General features: G+C 40.0%; 1 protein-coding gene and 1 pseudogene across 6 annotated transcripts in view; one reads left to right on the top strand and one right to left on the bottom strand.

Moving 5' to 3' along the window:
• The window catches only part of PPP2R2A (protein phosphatase 2 regulatory subunit Balpha), an 88,354-nt gene that overhangs the window by 48,324 nt on the left and 13,938 nt on the right, over positions 1–26,092 (bottom strand). The window contains exon 3 of one of the 6 annotated variants that reach the window (XM_013982663.2): positions 1,369–1,507. Within the exon in view, the coding sequence (XP_013838117.1) occupies positions 1,369–1,384 (16 nt within the window). The 5' untranslated portion in view covers positions 1,385–1,507. 6 annotated transcript variants of the gene reach the window in all.
• Positions 15,467–15,790, top strand: LOC110256764 (annotated as a pseudogene).

The raw sequence follows: 26,092 nt of genomic DNA, 5'->3' as shown, positions 1-26,092 counted from the left end.
GACACATGACCAATTTCCAGTCTTCTCTTCTATTCATTGGATGTAACCTATATGGCCCAACAGTGAACTTAATGATTGGCTCCACATAGCTAATTAGAATATAAATCACCCAAATTTCTTCACAAAGGTATAAGAAAATACTGGATAATGCAGTTACAAAATGCTAGTTTCTAAATAAAGGGTAGGCAAGCCTAAGTAAGGTATAGTTATTTCCCTACAGATCACTATGATGCTTATCACTGCCCACCTCTAGGGGGAGCTCAAAGTTCTTGTTACTTTTCCCCAAAGGTCAGGACACTCCTCCGACAGATTTGGTGTGTTCGAGACTTAGAACCTTTTTATTACAGCACCCTAAAGAGCAAGTTACATGTGTGCCAATCTTTTAGGCATTTCTTTTTTCCTCAAAAGTGAATAAGACTTGACCTGCTCACCTGCTCCTGGTGTGAGCAGGCTCCAATCGTTTCTTCCTCTTTCCCTTCCAGACTCCTCCCACTTCCTACTTGGCTTGACTAGGGCACATTACTGTAGTTGGAAAGGCTGGCTGCAGGGAGGGCGGCTGTGCTCACTCCTGCTGATGCAGTACTCTTAGTGCAGGCCAGTGCCACCTCCAATCCCCTCAGGTCAGGGCACGTGTAAGTACAAATGGGAAGGAGACTGCTCATGTCTGCTCAGTGGAGCCCCACTCAGGCAGCCCCTCCAAACACTGAGGGATCTTTATCTTAAGCATACTTATACCACATTCTTGGGGACACATGTGAAGGGAACTTGTGCAGGAAATAACCAGAAGTCAGACTGGTCATTTCCCTACTGTCAAATTGCCACTTCTGTCTGCATGACCCTGAGAAAGTAACTCAGCTCTGAGGGATAAACAAGCAATAAATGCAAAGAAATGAGTTTTGAATGAGGCACCCAGGAGGCACACTGGTAAACAGAAGATGTGGGCTGGAGTTTTGGGCTTTGTTGTACAAAGCAGAAATAAGCATTTAACTCTTATTTGTGTCTAGACTCTTCAGGTAAAAAATCAATCTAGCCTAGGTCAAAAACTTATCCAAATGATCCAGCTTAGCTCCCAGGAGCCTGAAGCTGAAGCCCAAACTAGGAACAAAGTATTGCAGCTGCCTTGCTTGCTGCTTCTTTACAGTTACACTTAAGAGGCCTCACACTGAAGCATGACTGGTTGAGGATAGGATCCTGTAATCCCGTCTCACTGATCAAAATATCACCTGGATTATACTATGATTTCCAAGAACAAAGTAAGTGCTAAGGGCCTTTATAACCTTTTCTCAACCCCTGACTCAGTGAAGGGGAATATGTCTTGAGATAAGCTCAACAAAGACCACTGGCTACTGATGCTCACACAGAACCTACATTGCAATGTTGCCATGAGAGTCAGGGTCCATAAGGTAATTTCCAGAGATGTGTTCTGGAACCAGTCTCCCTTCTTTTTAACTTGTTCCTGGATAATCTGATATCATGTTTGGATAAAATGGAATGGAACCATACCCTCCTGCAACAAAGAACAGAAAGATAAACAGTTGCTAATACATACAAGTGTTGCTAATACAAGTGTGATCTTAAAAAACAAGCCTTGGTGTATGTTACTTACATTAGAAAGAAGAGCTCTAAATTGATCACTCTAAATCTAGTTACCATCTTTGTTAGATGTTCACCAACTCTTAACTGAGTCATAATTAAGTCCACAATGCAAACCATCTCATTAAGTTGCCTTATCAAAACATAATACAAATAATTTCTTGTGGAGATTATACAAACAAAAGGAACTACATAAAGATTTTCCATCTATGCAAGCCTTATTAAAATATTTTTATAACCAGAATGCGTATCTGGCTATTAATACCTGCCTAAAATCTTTACAAATTAGGGTTATTATGGCCATGATTTTTTTTTTTTTTTTTTTTTTTGGCATTTCTTGGGCCGCTCCCACAGCATATGCTCATCTTTCCCTTTTCTATCCTTTCCTTTTCATTTCTGGTTGGTTAGTTTGCTCGAGCTGATAATCTCCTGACCTTGTTTTCAATTGTATTTACACTGCAATTCATTGTTTCCACTATACTTTTAAAACTGTAATCATGTTTTGCAAATAATTTCAAATTATTTTCATGGTTCCGTTTTCAAAGATGCAACTTCTTTCACGTATCTCACTACAAGAGAATTAAACATTAACGTTTTAGTCCACCTACTTGAACTAAAAGTTTATCTGACAACTGATCTTTTTTTTTTAACAAATCTTGCACATTTTTGCTGTTTTGCTCATTCCTTTGACAAATTCTTAAGAGTCTTTCCTTCAACAAATATTTTACTGAGTATCTAATATATGTCAGACATTCAAGGTCATGCCAGCATTTCCAGGTGCTAGGGATATAGGAGTTCATAGGACAGGCAAAAAAATAACCCTGCCCACATGAAACATACATTCTAGTGACTGGGGCATATTATAAACAAATGATTCACAAATATAAAGTGTATCAAGTAGTGCTAAGTACCACAGAAATACAGCAGTCAGAGAAAGCCTCTGAGGGGCTAACTTAGGTAGAAACTTAAATGAGCAGGGAATTAGTCATCCAAACTTGGAAAGCATTTCAACCAGAGGACCTAAGGGTAAAAACGAGTTTGCTAAACTTGATAAGACAAATGCAGAATAAGGTGGTAGAAAAGATGGAGCATTTAACAGAGGCCGAACCATACTGTCTTGTAAGCTACGTATGGTAGGACTGTGGAGTGATAAGCCACTGTAAAGTTTTTATGTTTTAGAGCACTTATCTGTTGAGTGAATATAGAAAAAAAAAAAAAAAAAAAAGGAGAAGAATGGTTCATAAGTTATTGAAGAGATTATGGCCTGAACTCAAGTGGTAGCCATAGAGAAATGGATGGATTCAGAACACATTCTGAAGACAGCACTGCAAACTTGGCTGAGGTATCAAAAGGTGATTCTGGGAGTTCCCGTCGTGGCTCAGTGGTTAATGAATCCAACTAGGAACCATGAGGTTTTGGGTTCAATCCCTGGCCTTGCTGAGTGGGTTAAGGATCTGCGGTTGCTGTGAGCTGTGGTGTAGGTTGCAGACACGGCTCAGATCCCAAGTTGCTGTGGCTCTGGCGTAGGCCAGTGGCTGTAGCTCCGATTCAACCCCTAGCCTGGGAACCTCCATATGCCAAGGTTTTACAACTATGTCCAATGGAAAAGTCAGTGTCATTTATTGGGGAGAGACACACCAGGAAAAAGCAGGTTTGGGTTAAAAAAGGAGCCCTAAAATCCATTTTCACACCTTTGGTATTGATTTCAACTAGACATGCAAGTAGAAATGTTATCCCAGCAGCTAAACAGATGTGACAAAGTAGGGAAGGAAGAGGGGATATAAATTAAGGATATCATCAGCTAATGGAGGCATTTAAAAACTAAACGTGATTTTCTACTGAGCAATTATATATAGTAGGTTTGGTCTAAGGTCTGAGCCATCAGGCTCTCCCACAATTAACTGAAGAGGAGGGATCAGCTAGGAAAGGAGACTACACAGGAACTACTGGTGAGGGAGGAAGACCATTTCTGGAACCAAAGACAGTCTTTCTAAAAGGAGACAATGGAGTTCCCACTGTGACTCAGCAGAAACGAATCTGACTAGGAACCATGAGGTTGCAGGTTCAATCCTGGCCTCGCTCAGTGGGTTAAGACTCTGGTGTTGCTGTGAGCTGTGGTGTAGGTCGCAAATGCAGCTCAGATCTGGTATTGCTGTGGCTCTGGCATTGGCTGACAGCTGTAGCTCTGATTCGACTCCTAGCTTGGGAACCTCCATATGCTGTGGGTTTGGCCCTATAAAGCAAAAAAAATAAAAAAAAAAATAAAATAAAAGGAGGCAGTGATAAATTGTGTCAAAAAGTGCATAGAAATCAAGCCAAGGCTTGGAAGTTCCCTGGTGGTCTAGTGGTTAGGATGCAGTATTTTCACTGCTACTGCCTGGATTCAATTCCTGGTCTGGGAATTGAAATCTGACATCAAGCTGCTGCATGAGGAGGGGGGAGAAGGAAAAATTAAGTGAAGGCTGAGAATTAAGCAAGTTCTTTGGGGGCTCAGTGGGCTAAGGATCTGGCACTGACAGACACACTGTGGTGTGGGTTTGATCTATGGCCTGAGAACTTCCACACACCATTTGGCAGGGCCAAAATAAACAAAATTGGTTTTTTTAAAAAAAGAAGGCTAAGAATTAAACTTGGATTTGGTGACCTGTAGATCTGGGGGTTGATTTCAAGAAAAGTGGTTTCAGTAGACTGGCGTCCTTAAAATAAAAGTTGTTTTGTGTGGTGGAGGCAGAAGCAGCTCGGCACTAAGTTGAAAGCATTACTCTGACAGTATGAAATCTGGACTATGAAGGGCATCCTCTTTCCCTTACTTTTATATGTCTTGGGTTATTTTGGGAAACAGAGGGTTAAACAAACACTGAAGCTGACTCCTGAGTTGCCAACTTCTCAGCTGGCTGGGTATACCGAGAGTAGTATTCTTTCAAGAAAAGCACCTAGAGGGAGTTCCCTGGTAGCCTAGTGGCTGAGGATCTGGTATTGTCACTGCTGTGGCGCATATATGATCCCCGCCTAGGAACTTCTGCATGCCATGGCTGTGGCCAAAAGAAAAGCACTTGAGTGATATAGATTTTAAGTTATTATAAGCATGAAAAATGCTACTTTGTTTCCCTGTGAAGGATAGTTTCACCAATTTAAGATTCTTAGTTTATACAGGTTTTTCCTCAAAGTTTTCTACATGCCACTCCACTGTCTTTTAGCACAGCCTTGGCCCAGCAGAACTTTCTGTGATCACACAAATGCTCTATTCTTGGAGTTCCCATTGTGGCACAGTGCAAACGAATCCCACTAGTATCCATGAGGATGTGGGTTCAATCACTGGCCTTGTTCAGTGGGTCACAGACGCAGCTCTGATCCTGAATTGCTGTGGATGTGGCCTAGACGGGTAGCTGTAGCTCTGATTCGACCTTAGCCTGGGAACATGCCATGAGTGCAGCCCTAAAAACAAACAAACAAACAAACAAAAAAAAACAAAGAAAAAAGAAATGCTCTATTCTGCACTATTCCACATGTAGCCATTTATTGAGCACTTGATCTGTGAGTAGTCAAATTTAAAAAAAAAAAGTTTAATTAAATTTAACAGGTACACATAGCTAGTGGCTACCACTAACTAGACAGCACAGTTCTAGCATACAAAAGACACATGCCCAAGCAGCACCCAAGATCAATGAGATTAGAATATCTGCAGGTGTTAGCCAGACAACAGAGTTTTTTAAAAAACAATCTCCAAGTGATTCTAATATGCAACAAGATTGGAAACCACTAAACTATATCTTGCTTTGTGGACTTGGCAGCGAGGAACGTGGTAAATACTGCGTTTGTTTTCAACGTGCATTGAAGTCATTACTTTGTTGCCTAGACTTTAATGATATAATATTCTGCAACTATGGTGTGAATTTTGTCTAATTTTACCAACAAAAAAACATGAAGGTTGCATGATTATGGGTCACCCACATCAAACCAGACTCTTCTCCTGCCACCACTTCCCGCTGAATGCCATGCCCATGTTGCCCTCCTGCTGTGCCAAAAGAAATGAGACCAGAGGGGCTGCCCCTCTTTCTCTAAGAGGAAAAAGTCAAAACGGCTCTTTCTCTCCAGCAGGAAGGCTGCAGGAAAGAAAGCGTCTTTCACAACTGGGACCAGCAAGCAGGACTTCTCTGCCACAGAGGAGGCCATACACAGCATATGATGCACTCTAAGACCTAGTGCCAAGCCAGATTTCAGTCCGTATTTTCCACAGGAAGAGTATAAAGTCATACAACAGTAACTTCTTGCCTGTCTTCAAGGTCACTTACTGGCATTCAAGACTATTCAGAACTGTGCTGTCCAACAGATAACTACTAGCCACATGTGACTATTGCATACTTGAATTATGGCTTTGAATTAGGAATTGAGATATGCTGTAAATGTAATATGCATACCAGATTTCAGTATTATACTAAAACTGTAAAATACTTCATTTATAATTTTTATACTGATTATATGTTAAAACTATTTTATATATAATTACTTAAATTATTGAAATTTTTAAAAAATGCATTGTCTACCTAAGATACCTTCCTTTGCAGATAACCTGTGTTTTTCCTCAACACTTTCACTAATTTAAAATCTACTAGGCTAATTCTAGGTGTGGATCCATTTATCTTGCTTGGTATGCACTTTAGTTATCTCTAAGACAATAATATTAACAGGCCCTACAAACAAGGAAGTTGTATAGCGAATTTTAAGTGAGTTTCAACTTGCCAAACACTTAGCACATAGTAAGTGCTTAATAAATGTTAAATATATTCCTTGAGCCTTTTTTACTTGTTCCCTCTGACCTCACACTCTGAACTTTTTATTCTATACTGACTCTATTATTTGTCTTGCTTATTTTTTTGTCTATAATTTTCATCTTATTTTTCCCTCTGAACTGCTGAAATGTTTCTAGAGCCCAGCTGCTACCTGTCTCCATAGAGTTAATAGTTTAGAATCACCTATTTCACTTAAGAACTCGTTTTTCCTGCTCTCTGATACTTTCCCTTCAAACACTCATGAGTCTCCTTGAGAATACTAATCGGTTTTCCTTTAAATTTCAGCATTTTCTCTTGTTTCTTGCAATAGGTCTGTCACCTTTAGACTGAGTTTGTGTCTTTTTGTATATTCAAATTTAAAGAGAAAGGTCTATATTTATGCAATATTGGGAACTGTGTTAGGTTCATTCAAAAAAAATTTAGGGAGTTCCCATCGTGGCTCATCGGAAACAAATCCAACCAGGAACCATGAGGGTGCGGGTTTGATCCCTGGCCTCGCTCAGTGGCTTGAGGAGCCAGTGCTGCGGTATAGGTTGCAGACACAGCTCAGATCTGGCGTTGCTGTGGCTCAGGTGTAGGCCAGTGGCTCCCGTTCTGATTAGACCCCTAGCCTGGGAACCTCCATATGCCACAAGTGGGGCCCTAAAAAGAAAAAAAAAAAAAAAATAGAACCAAGTTCAAATCTCTAGGGGCAGGAAGTTGTTACATTGTTACTTCCTGTATTTTCAATCACTGCCTAACAAATTACTCCAAATTTAGCATTTTAAAATAATGAACAAGTACTGTCTTACCATTTTCTGTGGCTCAGGAATCTGAGTGTGGCTTAACTAGGATCACTCAGGATCTCTCAAAAGACAGCATTCAACGTGTCAGCCAGGGCCTCTGTCATCTCAAAGCTTGAGAGGGGCCAGCAGGGAAGATCTGCTTGCAAACCAAGCACAGGCACAGTGCTATTGGCAGGAATCAAGTCCTCACTGGCTGTTGGCCAGAAAAACCAGCTCCTTGCCATGTGAGCTCCACAGGAAAGCTCACAAAATGGGAGACAGTTTCCATCAGAGCAAATGAGAAGGCAGCCCAACATGGAAGCCAAAGCCTTTTTGTAACCTAACCTTGAAAGTGACAATCCATCACTTCCACCATACTTGTAAGAAGCAAGTCAATAGGTCTAGCCATACTCAAGCAGAGGGAATAACACCCAAAGATATGAGTACCAGGAGGCAAGGATCAATAAGGCAGATAGCAGCAGGGCTCTAGAAATATTCCAGCAATTCAGAGGAAAAAATAAGATGAAAATTACAGACAAGAATGTAAGCAACACAAATAACAGATTCACTGTAGAATAAAAAGTACAAAGTGAGGGGTCAGAGGCTGCCTGCCACACTTTATTCTTAGTCAGCTTATTGATATGTGGTCACCAAGGCGGGTTGGATGGCCAAAGAAGACAGCTTCAGAGCAGGGAGTTTCAACACTGTGCTTCATGATGAGTCTCTCTCCTGTAACCATGGTGGCTAGCCCCTTTCCCCCCGTCATATTCCTCTTGGTAAGACCCACTCTGAGTCATCCAGTTTTTAAATCCCCACTTCAAAGTACAAATTATCTCACCAACTGCCCCACGAACCACCTTCAATTCTAGCTCTGGCTGCTTGCTCAAAGTAGGTTCCTTTACTCACACCCCAGGAGGCTCTCTTAACCACATAAATGAACCCAAGTCAGCCAATAAGGACTTCCCTCACTACATTTCTCATTTGTACTGTTTCCTGCCAAAATTCTTTTTCATTTAGTTATGGCACTCTTCCAGGGTTTCCAAGGAGACTGAACTCTTCCCCATTATGCTTGTTGGTCATTTCAGTGTTTTTGTCTGTTTTAACACATTGGCTTAGATCATCATCCTCCTCTGGAAGTCAACACATCTATTTGTTTAAGTAAAGCACTTTTACACATTCTTTCTAAGACTCTGTTTTGATAAATATGACAGGAAACACTTGTTAGTTTTCCAAGTCATATAATTCAATCCAATTGTGGATAAAACAAAGACATTTCAATCTACACCAACTCCCAAGATATAGTCTACTGTGGTAATTTAAGTAACTAAATTTTGCTAATTTCTAAAACTGCAGTGTCACCAAACTTAGTTTAGTTTAAGTGGCTAATTAGAAAACTTAGTAAACACAGAAACACTAACAATATCTTTATTTTTTTGCTTTGCAGGGCTGCACCTATGGCATAAAGAAGTTCCCAGGCTAGGGATCAAGTCAGAGCTATAGCTGCTGGCCTAGGCCACAGCCTCAACAACTCGGGATCTGAGCCGCATCTGCAAGCTATACCACAGCTCACAGCAATGCCAGATCCTTAACCCACTGAGATAGCCAGGGATTGAACCTGCATCCTCAGGGATACTAGTCAGGTTCGTTACCACTGAGCCACAACAGGAACTCCCGATGGTATCTTTAAAGGAATCAGACACACAGCTGCTTGCCAGACTGAACTAATATTAATTCCGGAGGGTTGTAAAGAAGCCCCTACAACTATATGTCTAGCAGGGGGAAGTCAGCACTATGAGATGGCTATAACACTCAAAAGGCAAATCTTAAGTCAAAAAATACCAATAGTATTCTAACTCACAAACTAAATATCCACTTTTGGTTTAACAATAAAAAACATTTTACTCTATTATTCATCTACCCTACTCTCATTCCCTTGAAGATGATGTATTCACCCTATATGCTTAGAATACTAATAAAGAGGGTAGGAGGAGAATCAACAAAAACTCAATCAGATGTCAACAAATTTTCTGATCTGATATTCTGGTACTGGGTAACTAGAACTCAGGTTCTTTGTCCTCTGCTGATGAATATGTGAGAGACAGAATTTAATAAGAAAGGACTGAACACAAATACACAGACACAAGGCCAGCACATACTGCTGCACAGGATCTAACCTACACAAGCAGCCATGTAGTACAGACACAAAAGGCACCGTGCTTGAGGGTTAAATCCTGTATCTGATCTTATCAGATTTCTATGTGATAGGTACAGAAATCTGATAAGATCAAAGAAAGGGGATTTTCAAGCACCTTAACCCTTCATTTAAGAAATAAAATTACTTGTTATCTTAGAAAAGTTGTAGGGTACAAAACCAACACATAAACACAGTAGTGTTTATATATGTGTGTGTGTATATATACATATATAAAATAAATGAACAACCTAAAAAGGAAATTACATAAGCAATTCCTGTCATAATAAAACCAAAAATAAAATATTTAAGAATAAACTTAATAAGGTAAAAGACTTATTCAATGAAAACTACAAAATGCTACTGAAAGAAATTAAAAATATAAGTGGAGACACATCCCGTGTTCGTGGATTAGAAGACTTAATATTGTTATATTGTTCAATATTACCCAAAGTGTCCTACAGATTCAATGTAATCCCTATCAATATCTCAATGGTGGTGGTGTTTTTTTTGTTTGTTTGTTTTTTTCATCTTTTCTAGGGCCACACCCATGGCATATGGAGGTTCCCAGGCTAGGGGTCTGATTGGAATTATAGCCACCGACCTATGCCAGAGCCACAGAAATGTGGGATCCAAGCCTCGTCTGAGACCTACACCACCAGCTCAGGGCAACGCCAGATCCTTAACCCACTGAGTGAGGCCTGGGATCAAACCTGCAACCTCATGGTTCCTAGTAGGATTCGTTAACTACTGAGCCACGACGAGAACTCCACTGACAGTGTTTTTGCAGAAAGACAAAAATCCATTCTAAAATTCACATGGATTTTCAAGGAACCTGAATAGCCAGAACAATCCTGAAAAAGAACAAAGTTGGAAGTCTTACACTTCCTGATTTTTTTCCTTTTTCTTGTCTTTGCTTCTTTCCTTCCTTCCTTTCTTTCTTGACAAGCCCACACAATGTGCAAGTTCCCAAGCCAAGGATCAAACCCACATCACGGTGGTGACCGAAACCACTGCAGTGATAACACCAGGTCCTTAACCCACTGAGCTTCAGGAAAACTCCCTTACATTCCGATTTCAAAACTTACTATGAAGCTAAGAAATCCAAACATTATGGGACTGGCATAAAGGCAGACATATAGCCCAATGGAATAGAGTCCAGAAATAAACACTACTCCACATATGGTCATAAATGACCCTTCCACATACAGTCAAATGCTGGTATTGGAAAAACTGGATATCCACATGTAAAAGAATGAAGTTGGACTCTTACCTTATACCATTTACAAAAGTCAACTTAAAATGAATCAAAGACCTAAACATAAGACCTAAAACAATAAAACTCCTAGAAGAAACACAGGGGAAAAGCATCATGACACTGGATTTGGTAATGACTTGTTGAACATGACATTTTTTTAAAAAGGCATAAATGAGATCTCATTGTGAGTCAGCGGAAACAAACCCAACTACTATCTGTGAGGATGTGGGTTCAATCCCTGGCCTCACTCAGTGGGTTAAGGATCCAGTGTTGCTGTGAGCTGTAGTGTGCTGTCTGTGGTATAGGTCAACACACAGCTCGGATCTGGTATTGCTGTGGCTGTGGTGTAGGCCGGTAGCTGTAGCTCCAATTAGACCCCTAGCCTGGCAATTTCCATATATTATAGGAGTGACCCTAAAATTAATAAATAAATAAAAATAATAAAGATGAATAAAGATAAATGAACTTCATTAAAATTTAAAACTTTGCTGTTAAAAAAAAAAAAAAGGAGTTCCTGTTGTGGCTCAGCAGGTTAAGAACACAACATAGTGTCCATATGCCACAGGTGCGGCCTTAAAAAACCAAAAACTGTGCTGCATCGAAGGACATAATCGACAGTGAAAAGGCAACATATGGAATGAGAAAAATGTGCAAATCATAATCATATAAGGGATTAACATCCAAAATAATAAAGAACTCCTAGATATGAACCACATAAGAAATTCCCCAATTTTAAAATAGGCAAAGGACTTTAAGACATTTTCTAAAGCTATACGAATGGCCAATAAACACACGAAAAGATGCTCAGTATAACTAAACATCAGGGAAATGTAAATCAAAACCAAAAGTAGATACCACTTGAAATCCATTAGGATGGCTATCATCAAAAACCAAAAACAGGAGTTCCCATTGTGGCGCAGTGGTTAACAAATCCGACTAGAAACCATGAGGTTGTGGGTTCGACCCCTGGCCTTGCTCAGTGGGTTCAGGATCTGGCACTGCCGTGGGCCGTGGTGTAGGTCGCAGACGCAGCTCGGATCCCGTGTTGCTGTGGCTCTGGTATAGGCGGGTGGCTACATTTCCGATTCAACCCCTAGCCTGAGAACTCCATATACCAAAGGAGTGGCCCTAGAAAAAGCAAAAAGACAGACAGACACACACACACACACAAAAACAAAAAACCAAAAACAGAAAATAACTAGCATAGGTGAGGATATGGAGAAACTGAAGCCCTTATGTCATACATACATGCTGGTAGGAATGTAAAAGGGCACAGCTACTATGGAAAACAGTACGGTAATTCATCGAAAGTTAAACAGAGCAATCTTACGATCCAGCAAGTGCACTTCTGGGTATATACTCTAATTCAAAGCACAGACTTGAACATATGTGAACACCAATGTTCAGAGCAGCATTATTCACAACAGCCAAGAGGTAGAAGCATCCCAAATATGCATGACAGGTAAATGGTTAAACAAAATGGTACAGACATACAACTGACTATTCAGCCTTAAAAAGGAAAGAAATTCTGAAACATGCTAATAAACACAATATGGATGAGCTCTGAGGACCATTAAGGACTGAATGTTTGAGTCTCCCCAAAATTCATATGCAGAAATCCTAACCCTCAGTGTGATAATTATTAGGATGTTGGACCTCTGGGAAGTGATTAGGTCTTGAAAGGAGAGCCTTCATGAATCAGATCAGTGCCCTTATAAAGAGCTCTCACACGCCTCTTCTGCCATGTGAGGGTACAGTGAGAAGAAAGCAGTCTGTGAACCAAACATAGAATCTACTGGTGCCTTCATCTTGGAACTTCCCAGAACTGTGAGAAATAAAATGTTATTTAAGCCACCTGGTCTCCAGTGGTCTCTTATGGCAACCTGAATAGCCAAAAACCAAGGATATCATGCTAAGTGAAATATGCCAGTCACAAAAAGACAAATACTGTATAATTTCACATTTATTAGGTACCTAGAGTAGTTAAGATTCATAGAAACAGAAAGTAGAATGGGAGTTGCTAGGGGCTGAAAAAGGGGAGAACTAAGGAGTTGCGGTTTCATGAATATGGACAGTCAGTCTGGGAAAATGAAAAAAGTTCTGGATGGGGGTGAAGGTTGCACAAGAATGTGTTATGTAATTAATGCCACTGAACTATACAGAGAAAAATGGTTAACATAGCAAATCTTGTGTATATTTTTCACAATAAAGAAATTACTTGTTATCTCCCATAAGAAATCTCAAGGTAGGGCAATTAAATCCAGTGTTAGTTAATTCCCTGGCTTATTTAACCAAAGATTCAGGTTCTTTTCATCTTTACCTTCTGACTAAAAACAGCTACAGGGTTGGGATCTGGATTCTTAATGAGGGGGGAAAAGGAATATAAATACAAAATAGCAAGATAAGGAAGAACTTTGTGGTACTCAATCTAAGTTGGCTAATCAGTATAAAGTGATACCTGAAAATTTTTATTACAGAGTATTTCAATCATATATCAAAGTAAGTAGAAGAGCATAGTGAATTTCCATGTACCCAGCTTTAGCAATTACAAACTCATGGCCAATCTTATTTCATCTACAAATTCATCCCATTATTTTATGCATTTCCCAGATAACAAATTATTTCACCCTTAAATACTTCAGAAGGTATCTCTAAAAGATGAAACCACCACTTTTTAATATAACCAAACATCATCCTGGAAAAAAAAAATCAATAGCACAAATATTAAATATTCAGTATATGCTGAAATTTCCCATTGTCTTACGTCAAAAAATGTTTTTTTAACTATTTGAACTATGATCCAATAAGATGGGGTTTTTTTTTTTTTTTTAAAGGTGGCACTAGCATCAATATGGAGGTTCCCAGGCTACGGGTCCAATCAGAGGTACAGTTGCCAGCCACAGCCAGCCACCCAGGATCCAAGCCACATCTGTGACCTACACCACAGCTCACAGCAATGTCAAATCTTTAACCCTCTGAGCGAGGACAGGGATCAAACCCACAACCTTATGGTTCCTAGTTGGATTCATTTCCACTGTGTCATGACAGGAACTCCTGATCCAGTAAGGTTTTTAAACTACAACGGACTAATATATTCTTTAAGTTTCTTTTTCTTTTTTCACTTGTCTTTTTGCCCTTTCTTGGGCGCTTCCTCAGCATATGGAGGTTCCCAGGCTGGGGCCTAATTGGAGCTGTAGCTGCTGGCCTACACCACAGCCACAGCAACTTGGGATCCGAGCCGCATCTGCAACCTACACCACAGCTCACGGCAATGTCAGATCCTTTAACCCACTGAGCAAGGCCAGGAATTGAACCCACATCCTCATGGATACTATTCAGGTTCATTACCACCGAGCCACTACAGGAATTCCGCAAATCCCTTTAATTTCCTAGCTCTGTCTAGAAAAAAATGACAGGGCCTTGGAATAATGACACTCCAGTAGTAAAGTATATACTTAGTACATATGTTTTCTATGGGGGGGGTGTCTTTTTTCAGGGCCGCACCTGAGGCATATGGAAGTTCCCAGGCTAGGGTCGAATTGGAGCTACAGCTGCCAGCCTACACACAGCCACAGCAATGCCAGATCCAAGCCATGTTGGCGACCTACACCACAGCAATGCTAGATGCTTAACCCACTGAGCAAGGCCGGGGTCAAACCCACATCCTCATGAATACCAGTTGGGTTCATTTCCTCTGAGCCACAACAGAAATTCCCGTATGATGGTTTCTAAATATCATTCCCTACTAAAAGAACACAAAGGTCCTCAGAAAAATAATTCTAGTTTGGGAGAGAGAAGTAAAATTGAAAAACATCTTGCATCAAAAAAAAGGGAATATTCAAAGTCTGACTGGGACATGTAAAAAGGAAGAGACTTGATGGGTCTCTCATTGGCCAAACTTAGGACATCACATCCAAAGAAACAGGATTAACATTTGTGGCACTAACAGATTGGGTATAGTAATGACTATTATTAATACACAGAAGAAAAAAGAACGTAGGAGTCCACATTGACACTAAAAAGAGAGGAAAGGTTGGGGAAATAGGAAAATCACCACTTTGCATCCACCAATGTAGTAACTGCCTCAGGCAACCACCAATGATCCACTTATGAATCACAAGGGGGAGGGGTTCTTTTCTGAAGAGATTTGGCAGACTACATGAGCAAGTGTTCAAACTAAGAACCATCAATAATGGGGCAAATTTATGATTTGATGCACCAGGAATTACACTTTAGGTACACTTACATGTAATATGTCTTGCCAAAAATGTAGCTAGATTTCAATTATGAGGAAACAATTGGTAAAATCCAGAGAGTGAGATATATTAACAAGTCTTGACTCTCCAAAATTAACAGAATGTTTTGACTAGATCCTAGATTGAAAAAAAAAAAAGCCTTTTTTTTTAGGGCCACACCCACAGTATATGGAGGTTCCCAGGCTAGGGGTTGAATCAGAGCTGCAGCCACTGGCCTACATAACAGTCACAGCAATGCGGGATCTGAGCCACATCTGCAACCTACAACCACAGCTCATGGCAACACCAGATCCTTAACCCACTGATCGAGGACAGGGACTGAACCTGCATTCTCATGGATGATAGTCAGATTTGCTTGCACTGAGCTGTACAGGAACTCCAAGGATAGTTTTTGAGTTAGTTGGGGAAGTTTAAAAATGGGCTGTGGTTGGAGTTCCCATCATGGCTCAGTGGTTAATGACCCGGAATAATATCCATGAGGATGCGGGTTCCATCCCTTGCCTTGCTCAGTGGTTTAAGGATCTGGCATTGTGGTGAACTGTGATGTAGGTTGCGGACACAGCTCAGATCCAGCATGGCTGTGGCTGCAGAGTAGACTAGCAGCTTTAGCTCCAATTCGACCCCTAGCCTGGGAACCTCCATATGCCTCAGGTGCAGCCCTTAAAAAAAAACAAAAAAGACAAAAATGGGCTGTGGTCCTTCAGTGGTGACAATCTCCCCAGAAGAATATGCCTCTCAAAAAGGATCTCCTTCACCACTCTCCACAAACATCAGCGCCTGTTACAGAGCCCCAATTCCCACTTCATGGATGTGAAATGCCCAGAATGCTATAAAATCATCACTGTCTTTAGCCATGCACAAACAATACTTTCTGCCAGTCTACAGGAGGAAAAGCAAGGCTTACAGAAGGATGCTCCTTCAGACAAAAGCAGCACTAAAAAAGCACCCCAAATCAAGATGAAAAGGAAATCATCCCAATAAACATATTTTGGATTTTAAAAAAAGAATGTGTAACAGAGAACATTTGTTAATTGATGCTAAATTTCTTGGGAATCATAATGGTATTCTGGTTGTATAAGAGAATGTTCTTAAGAGAATAAATGCTGGTTTATTTATGGGTAAAACATCATGCTGTTTTCAACTTACTTTCAAAAAATTTAGGGGCCAGAGTGCAGATGTAGATAAAGCAAATGTGGCAAAATGTTTACAACTGGTGAATATATGTAAAACAAACAATAGTTATCACTGTATTTTTTCAACTTCTTGGCAGGCTTAAAAATTTTCAAAATAAAAAGTTGAAGAAGAAAGGGAAAGAGGAAGGGAATATAGCAGCTCCAAATAGATTCTCATACACTGTTGCAAAAAGGGGGAAGCTCTTTTCTTTGGGTTTCTTTCTTTCTTTCTTTTTTTTTTGGTCTTTTTGCTATTTCTTTGGGCCGCTCCCGAGGCATATGGAGGTTCCCAGGCTAGGGGTCGAATCGGAGCTGTTGCCTACGCCAGAGCCACAGCAACGCAGGATCCGAGCCGCATCTGCAACCTACACCACAGCTCACGGCAACACTGGATCCTTAACCCACTGAGCAAGGCCAGGGACCGAACCCGCAACCTCATGGTTCCTAGTCGGATTCGTTAACCACTGCGCCATGACGGGAACTCCCTCTCTGGGTTTCTTTTTAAGGGGATGCCAAGCCTTTCACAGAACCACCTCTCTGATTCCTGCCCCCAAAAGGTTAACTCTTCATATTTCATTGTATAGATCTAATATTATCTCTCTGACCTCATTTCACATTTAGCTTAGTTCTAAAACTATGAAGCCACCTATAATGAAAAAAAAAAAAAAAAAAAGCCAGACTGGCCTTTTCCTACCAAGCCAGTATGAAAAGCAAGATCAAAGCTGGCATGTTTCTCCCAAACCATCACTAAGCCAGATAATCCCCTGACATTCTAACGGGTCTATATAGGGCACTCACAACTGGGGGTGGGGGATTCATCTTAAAAAGGTGATGCAGACCTATTCCACACCCCTTCAAACAAGATATAACCAAAATTAAATATACCCATTGATACAACTCCATTACTACTCTGAAACCTATTTCATTCTGCATTAACTAACATTTCATCTGACAATGAAAGCTACAGTAATATTTTTATCTTGAAGAAAATAGCTAATGGTTATTACGTGTAAATGAGGTAGGAAGGAAAACACTGAACTGAGTCAACAGGCCTGAGCAAAAGTTCTAAGAATTACTAGCTATGGCAGAGATTCACTGTCCCTGAAAGTGGCCAACCCCCTTTCTCCTTTTAGGAATGGAACACCCTGGTAACTCCCCACTGCTCCCGACAGCACCTCTAACAACACACACACACACACACACACACACACACACACACACACACACACACACACACACACACACACACACACACAGTTCTAACAGGAAAGTAGAGGTTGCATGTTTCTGGCTCTCCTAAGGCCATGTGACCAAGTTCTGAACAATGGGATATGAGTGTAAAATTTCCACGTCACTTCCTTAAAAAGAAGCTCCTTGTCCTCCTTTCTTTGTCTCCATCCCAAGGGCTGAACACAGATGTGAGCCAGATCTGGCCATGCAGATAAGAGCAATACAGTACAGAAGGGTAAAGACAAAGACAGAAAAAAAGCTGGGGTGCTGGATAATCTGGCCAAAGCAGCTCAGCCATTTCCGTATCCTCTCTACCACTGGTGGAATACATAAGAGAAATAAGCTTCCAATTTTGGGAACCACTGTGAATTTGGGTCTTTTACAGCAACTTGGTCTATAATAGCTTGTGTGACTCAGAGTACTTTTCTGGGCCTAATTTTACTGGTTCACAAAACTGAAAAGAATGATATGAATGCTATTAACTTCTTTAGCTTACTTTATTTTCTTTTGTTTTAAAAAACAAGCATAGGAGTTCCCTGGAGGTTCAGTGGGTTAAGGATCCAGGGTTGTCACCGCTGTGGCTCAGTTCGCCACTGCAGCATGGGTTCTCAAGCCCTGGCCCAGGAACTTCTACATGCCACAGGTGCAGCCAAAATAAATTAATAAATTGAAAGACCCAAGTATATACATTTATTAAAATAAAAAAACCAAAGTTTTAAACATTTTTAAATGGGAGGACATGTGAAACACCCTACAAAATTTTATCTACACATTCAACAAATTAATTACAGAATGTCACTAAGTGTCAGATACTATTAAATGTCTAAAACTATTCAAGATGCTAAAAATAAAAGTGGCAGAACTAAAGAAACTGAGTTCATTTCCTCATGCATGAAAACTTTAAACTTGAGAGGAAGTCTACAATAAGTAAGCAAACAATAAATGATTTCAAATAGGAATTCCCATCGTGGCTCGAACCCGACTAGGATCCATGAGGATGCAGGTTCAATCCCTGGCCTGGCTCAGTGGGTTAAAAAACCGGCACTGCTGTGACGTATGGTGTAGGCTGCAGATGCAGCTCGGATCTGGAGTTGCTGTGGCTGTGGTGTAGGCCAGGAGGTGCAGCTCCAATTAGACCCTTAGCCTGGGAACTTCCATATGCCACGGGTTTGGCCCTAAAAAGCAAAAAAAAAAAAAAAAAAAAGAGAGATTATTTCAAATAATAATTTGGATGAAAAAGAGGACACAGAGCACAGAGTATACTGTGGGGTTGCAAGGGGAATCAGTTAATTTATAAAGGTAGTAATAAGACCATGCAAAAAGTTGGGTAAGGTACATTTCAGGTTAAAAAGAGCAAGTTCAAAGTCTTGAGCAAGAACATGACCACATATGTTCATGGACCACCAAGAAAGCCCCTGGAGCCTTCTTCTGGCTGGAGCTACTCGTGGAAAAAGGGAAGATGACAGAAAACATCTCAGAGGTTAAGCAGAAGCATCTTGGTACATTTATATAACATATAAATGCTATGGTGCTCATGTCAGGGGATGAGAGCTCCTGATTTAAAAAAACTATTACTCCCTTAATTCCATTTCTTGATTTCAGGAACAAGTGATGTTCCCAGCAGAAAATTATGAACTTGGCTACCCTGCAAGCAGTTATCTTATTTTATTTAATCTGATTCTATTTACTTTGGGACAAACATTTCAATTAATTAAAAGCGATTTTAGGAGTAGGAAAAAAACTTAAAAGTCATTCATATCTAAGAAAACTAAAGCTTTCTCTGACATTTTATTTATTTACTTGCCTTACCCACAGTATGCAGAAATTCCTGGGCCAGGGACCAAACCCAGGCCACAGCAACTTGGGCCACTACAGTGACAACACTGGATATTTAAAGCCCTGTGCCACAAGAGAACTCCTCTGACATTTTAAATATGTGAACAAATTTCACATATGCATTCAGTAACAAATATTTCATGAGCTCGTACTACGTATGCCAGACACTGCTGCAGGTACTGAAGGTATAGCAGCAAATAAAGACCCAGTCCTTGTAGAGTTTAATGTTACCAGAATACATTTCAAAGTTTAAAAATAATAATTTCTCTCATTTTCTGTTGTAACCAAGGGAAAGAATTTCACAATTTTCCAAGGCTTATTAGTATATTGCGAACAACAGTACACATTAGAAAACAATTAAATCTACCCTTACAATAAAAAAAATTAGAAATATGAATTCTGTGAATTCTCCTGTTCAATGGTAGAGAAAGTGATTACCAAGGCTCCTGGCACATGAAGGAAAGAGAACTGTGTTTACTGATCTTGTTAAATACAGAGATTCAAAACACTTCATTTATTTCTCCCCTTTAGATCCCACTAAAATGACAATAAATGAATAAAAATCAGTTTAAGACAGTAAGAACAAAACTACATGCAGGGAAACAACAGAAGACAACAATAAATGTGCTGGAAAATGGAAAGCAGGTATCTTAGCAAAATAAAGGAATTGAAACCTAAGAGCATACGGAGGGGTTGCCAAAGAGAGGCAGGCAGATTCAACTTGCAAATCTTGCAAGGGGTCGGGAAAGGACAACAGTGAAATAAGAGGCTCAAAACAGGGCTAATGGTTGAAACAACTACATAAGATGAAGGGAAGCCCCACTCTAAAGGAGAGAAGTACTTTAGTATGAAGTTCTGAAGGAAGTGGGCCAGAGAAGGTATTAGTTGGAACCGAGGCTGAAGACAAAGTACCAAATTCAAAACAAGATCAAGTAAAAGGATGCATACTAAACAATGAGCTGATCTTCCTTGCTGGCTCTCAGATAGTGAGCATTCCCATGATGGTGATGTGAAAATGATAAGAACAAAGGAAAATCCCAAGGCTATGCAATAAACTTAGAAAATACCTGGGAGTATCAGCGGGATAGAGGTCAAGACAGCAGTGAAACTGGCACAACATCTGATAGACTTGTTCCAAACACTGTCAGGAGATCTAGTCTCCCATCAGAAGATCTGAGAGTGGTTTAGCAACAGATTCACAGAAAATGAAGCAAATAACTCCAGACTGACACCACATGATGGAGCACTCCAGGAGAGTGAGATAAAATGATGTATTATCTGATTCTTTTGACCATGTAGAAAATTATACTAAAAGACTGAAAGGTAGAGGAACACAACAGTGATGGTAAATTAAAACAAAAACAAAAACAAATGGAAAAACACAGTACTATTAACTCTAGAGAAAACAATGTTATAGCACAAAGGATATTGTCATAATTCATTACTGGGCAGCAGTATATAGACATAATAATGTCCATCCACTCTTGTATTAGTTTCCTATGACTACTGTAACAAATTACCATAAATTTGTGGCCTGATACCACACAAATTTTTTTCTTACAATTTTGGGACCCAGAAGTCTAACATCAGTTTCAATGGACTAAGGGTACTGGCTAGGCTAGTTTCTTCCAGAGGCTCTAAAAAATAATATGGTTCCTTGCCTTTTTTAAGCTCCTGGAGGTCCCCTGCATTCCTTGGCTTGCAACTCTTTCCTTGCATCACCTAACCTCCTTCTGGGGTCACATCTGCTACTTCCGCCTTAGATCTTCTTATCTCCTCTTCCTGAGAAGCACCTTTGTGATTATATTTAGGGCCTAGAGGGATAAGCCAAAATAACCTTCCTATCTCAAAATCCTTAATTTAATCACATCTCAAATCCCCTTGCCATATAACATTCACTCATTCCTGGGACTCAAAAGTGGGTACCTTTGGGGGGAAGTGTGGGGGGGGGGGTGGAAGAAGGGCATTATTCAGCCTGCTACAACTCTGAAAACTGGCTTAAACAATAACAATGGTAAAATAATCCTGAAGAAACAGGCAAGGGGCAGTAAGAGGGGATGAGAGGAATTCAATTCTTAGCTACCATTTACATCTGAGGATGTCTAAAATTGATAAACAGCTGTATGACAATACTGTTTAGAAACAGAAAAATAAACAGCAGAAGAAACCACTAAAAGTTTGAGGAAAGGGAATCATGATAAGGATAGGAGAAGGAACAGAAAACTGTTCATGTTCCTCAAAAGCATTTTGAAACTACTGACTTAAATTATGTACATGAGCTATATGGATAAAACAAAAATCAACCCAAAATAAAACAAATTAGGTGGCTGAGGAGGTTGAGATATTTGGAGACGGAAAAGACCTCAAGGCCAATGAAGCAAACAGAAGAATCACAAACATAAATATTAAAGTCACTGACTTATACTTATTAAAAACCTGTGCTAGAGATTATGAAACGACGAATTAAGGAGTTAAGTTTTTTTGGTTTGTTTGTTTTTCCATTTTTGGCTGCTCCTCAGCATACGGAGTTCCTGGGCCAGGGATCAGATCCAAACCACTGTTGAGACCTAAGTCACAGATGGAGCAACACAGGATCCTTAACCCACTGTGCTGGGCCAGGGGATTGAGCCTGCCTCTCTCAGTGCTCCCAAGAGGCTATCAATCCCGTTGCCACGCAGTGAGAACTCCAGGAGTTAAGTTTCACTTCTTAAACTCATCCTTTTCACAGCACCGGGAGACAATCACCTTATAAAAGCAAATTATTAGCAAAAGCAAACCTGTTAAGTATAGTAAGATCTTAGCCTGAGCCAAACTGAAATACAAACACGAATTTAACAATTAGGGATGGCTAAAGTGTAGTACTATGATGCAAGCTGTTCTTTTAACATCTAGTACAAAGCTCCCCAGGAGGTGTTTATTCATTTATTGAACAAATGTTAAGCGATGTGAGAACAGCACAATGAATCTATTCAGTCTGTCAGAAATGCTGAGTAAAAGGATTAAGATGCTACCCTACCTGTTTCCCCTCCCCTAAAAAAAGCTGTAAGGTGTCTTGATGCTCAAAGTGCAAACTGCAGACCACCAGAGCAGCAGTAGCAGCAACATCCTTGGTTAGAAATGCAAAACCAAAGGCTCCACCCAATACCTTCATGCAGAATCATAATCTGCATTTTAACAAGATTGCCAGGAAATTCATAAGCACATAAAGCTTGAGAATTACTTGTATTGAGCGAATACTATCCCATGACAATAAAACAGCACACTACTGAATAAAGAATGGAAAAGAGAACTAAGGGTGCCCACCTGTACAATCAAATTTGCTTTCTCTTCAGACTCCTGCAGAATTTTTTAAATAAGCTCTACATATACCTGTCAGCCTCCTCAGGGTTTAGTAAAAGGTTCAGATCATCACAGAAACAGCTTAGGAGAGGAGGATGCTTTTGGTTCTACTGTCTGTTCCAAGTGCCCCCTCACTTCCAGATTACATTATTCTTGAGAGAAGATGCAGAGTATACAATCATAGGGAAGAACAAAACACTGGAAGAACAAAAAACTTAAGAAAAATGGGAAAAGGAGGCTAAAAAAATTAAAAACAAGCTTGAACTCTTCTTGCCACACATTAATTTCAAATGAGTTAAATTAAGAGTCAAAGTGCCAGACCCCAGCCTAACCCCAATTCTGATGAAACTAATTTTCCCACTTCCCTCTTCAGATTTCCCAAATTCCTAACCAAACCAAAGTTGTATTCATTAATACAACATATTCTTACTGAAAATGCCTATAGCCTTCCCCATATCTCAAAAAATAGGGGTTTTTTAAATTTGTAGATTCAAATAGGCTTTTATTCCTGTTAATTGTAAATCTGTTATTTGTTAATCACGTACTACGTAACTAAGTAACTGCATCTTACTAAATTTTCTGAGCACTTAGTATGTGTCAAAACTAAGCACGCCTATACATTTAATGCTCTAAATAAAAGGCGAGTGCTATTTATTACTCCCATTTACAGATAAGAAAATAAGTAGTTCTGAAATATGTTTCCTTACCCTCTGGCCTTCCTTTGCAGGACAAACAAAAATCACTTCATTTAGAAAGCTTTCCCCATCTACTCTCAACCCAAATCATTTCTTCTTTGCACTTCCAGTATACAAATAAGGACATTTTGGCATGGTTTTTTTGTTTGTTTGTTTGTTTGTTTTGTTTTGTTTTTTGTCTTTTTGCCTTTTCTAGGGCTGCTCCCGTGGCACATGGAGTTCACGGGCTAGGGGTCGAATCGGAGCTGTAGCCACCGGCCTACACCAGAGCCACAGCCACACGGGATCCGAGCCGTGTCTGCAACCTACACCACAGCTCACGGCAATGCTGGATCGTTAACCCACTGAGCAAGGGCAGGGATCGAACCCACAACCTCATGGTTCCTAGTCGGATTCTTTAACCACTGTGCCACGACGAGAACTCCTGGCATGTTAAACAATGTTAATCAAAAACCAAAAAATTCAGTTAGGGATTAGAGGTGTTGGATATGTGAACAAAAGAACCCATGTATTTACTGAACAGTCAGAAAGCTACATTAGAAGAAAAAATTAAGTCCCTGGGATCTAGCCCTCTCTATAACACCAAAAAGACCAGGTCACTTCAGACTCTATCAGTAAGATTCAACCTGAGAAAGCTCAAGGTCTAATTTAATAAGCGGTAAGACAGACTTCAGGCATCAACAAACCCAAACTGTTATTTTTGCTTAGACATAAATTATCACAAAATTTAGCTTAATTGCATGCCAACTGCATATCTAAATGCACATCCCAAACATGTACAGCCTTCCCAGCTACTCTTCAGACTGAAGCTAGAGAAATCACAGATCAGTTGAAAATGGTAACTACTTTATCAGATCCTCTCTAAGGGGCCTATAGACCTTGCCTATCATGGATTTCTGGAATGTATTTTCCAACTTTCAAATCTAAAATGATGAATACACTCCGTTAAGTTTAAAAACACACTCAAATATGAAATACTTCTGGAATGAGATAGAAGGAATTTCTAGGGACACAGAATCTAGGAGAATGGGGTAAGAGGGAGAGGGGGACATGCTTTCACTGTATGCCTCCTGTATTGTTTGAATTTACCATTGCATATGCCAGAGGTGGGGTGGGTATATATTTAACCCTGGTTAGTAAATTATTCAAATAACTGCTTTATTTTTGGTTTGTAAAAAAGGTAACACAAACTAGACTTTGTTAATATAGTGGAGAAAATCAGATATAGATGTGGTCTGTGCGAGAAGTACTACAAAATGAAGGCCTTTTGTAAATGGGAGTTCTTTGTTGGCGCTAAAAATTCTTTTAAGAAAGAAGAGAATTGGAGTTCCCATCGTGGTGCAGTGGTTAACGACTAGGAACCATAAGGTTGGGTGTTCGATCCCTGCCCTTGCTCAGTGGGTTAACGATCCAGTGTTGCCGTGATCTGTGGTGTAGGTTGCAGATGCGGCTTGGTTCCTGCGTTGCTGTGGCTCTGGCGTAGGCCAGAGCAGCTACAGCTCCGATTCGACCCCTAGCCTGGGAACCTCCATATGCCGTGGGAGCGGCCCTAGAAAAGGCAAAAAGACAAAAAAAAAAAAAAAAAGAACTTTCCAGTTTTTTTTTACTATATTCATCATCACTATCTAATCCCAGAACATTTTCATCACCCTTACAGAAGCGTTGTACCTATATGCAGTTACTCCTCTTATTTCCAACTATTACTAGCCCTAGCAACCACTCATTTACTTTCTGTCTCAATGTATTTGCCTATCCTGGACATCTCACGTATTTGGAATCATACGGTATGTGGATTCTGTGACTGGCTTCTTCACTCAGCACGTTTTCAAAGTTCATCCATATTGCAGCTGTATCAAGACTTCCCTTTCTATGGCTATGTAATATTCTGCTGTATGGCTTTATCACCTTTTCTTTAGGCATCATTAGTTGACAGACATTTGGGCTGTTTCCACTGTTTGGCTATAGGGAATAATGTTGCTATAAACATCTGTGTGTAAGTTTTTGTGGACACAGGTTTTCATTTCTCTTTGGTATGTGCGTAGAAGTAGAACCACTGGATTATAAAGTAAATGTGTTTAACTTTTTAAGAGACTGCCAAATTTCAAAGGAAGTTTGTGAATTGCAGGATACAGAGAAAAGGGTTTATAAGCTACCACAAACATTGGCCTGAAGAAATCTCCAGTAATATTAGTAAATTCAACTCAAAGACATTTGAAATCACAGAAAGACACATTTATGTCTTAAAAAGACTTGAGATAGATGTAATTCATTTAACATCCCTGAAACAACTAATTATTTGTACTTTAACATTATTTCAATATTAAGCAGAATAATGTCAACTTGAAAAAGTGGAAATAACTTACTATTCCCATTTCAGCATTACTTATAAAATTTTTACATAGCATTAGTCAAGAATCTCTGGTAGGAGTTCCCATTGCAACTCACCAGTAACGAACCCAATTAGGATCCATGTGAATGTGGGTTCAATCCCTGGCCCCGCTCAGGGAGTTGCCATGAGCTGTGGTGTAGGTCACAGACACAGCTTGGATCTGGCATTGCCTGCGGGCGGTGCAAGCCGGCAGCTGCAACTCTGATTTGACCCCTAGCCTGGGAACTTCTATATGCCATGGGTGTGGCCCTAAAAAGAATCTCCTGGGAACATGAACAGATTAATACCAAAGGCCACAATGTGTTATAAAACATGCTTATTTTAATAAAACTGACCTTCTTAAGATACCTAAGTGAAAATAACCATGTCTTCTATTTCCCTCACATTCTCCAAAATACTGGGTACTAAACATATACTTGTCGATTTGTAGATGAATAACTAGGGTCTCACCTTATCGCTACTCCCTATGAGACTCAGAGATTCATAAAATACATGAATCCAATAGTATTTTTAAAAATTGAACCACACAAAAGCAACATGGGAGCCTAAAAAGCAGACAAAGTAGTTTTACTAACTCAT

The sequence above is a fragment of the Sus scrofa genome, chromosome 14 (assembly GCF_000003025.6).
Source record: "Sus scrofa isolate TJ Tabasco breed Duroc chromosome 14, Sscrofa11.1, whole genome shotgun sequence".
Lineage (NCBI taxonomy): Eukaryota > Metazoa > Chordata > Mammalia > Artiodactyla > Suidae > Sus > Sus scrofa.
Note: the sequence above shows the minus strand (reverse complement) of the source record. Positions and strands in the feature narration are given on the sequence as shown.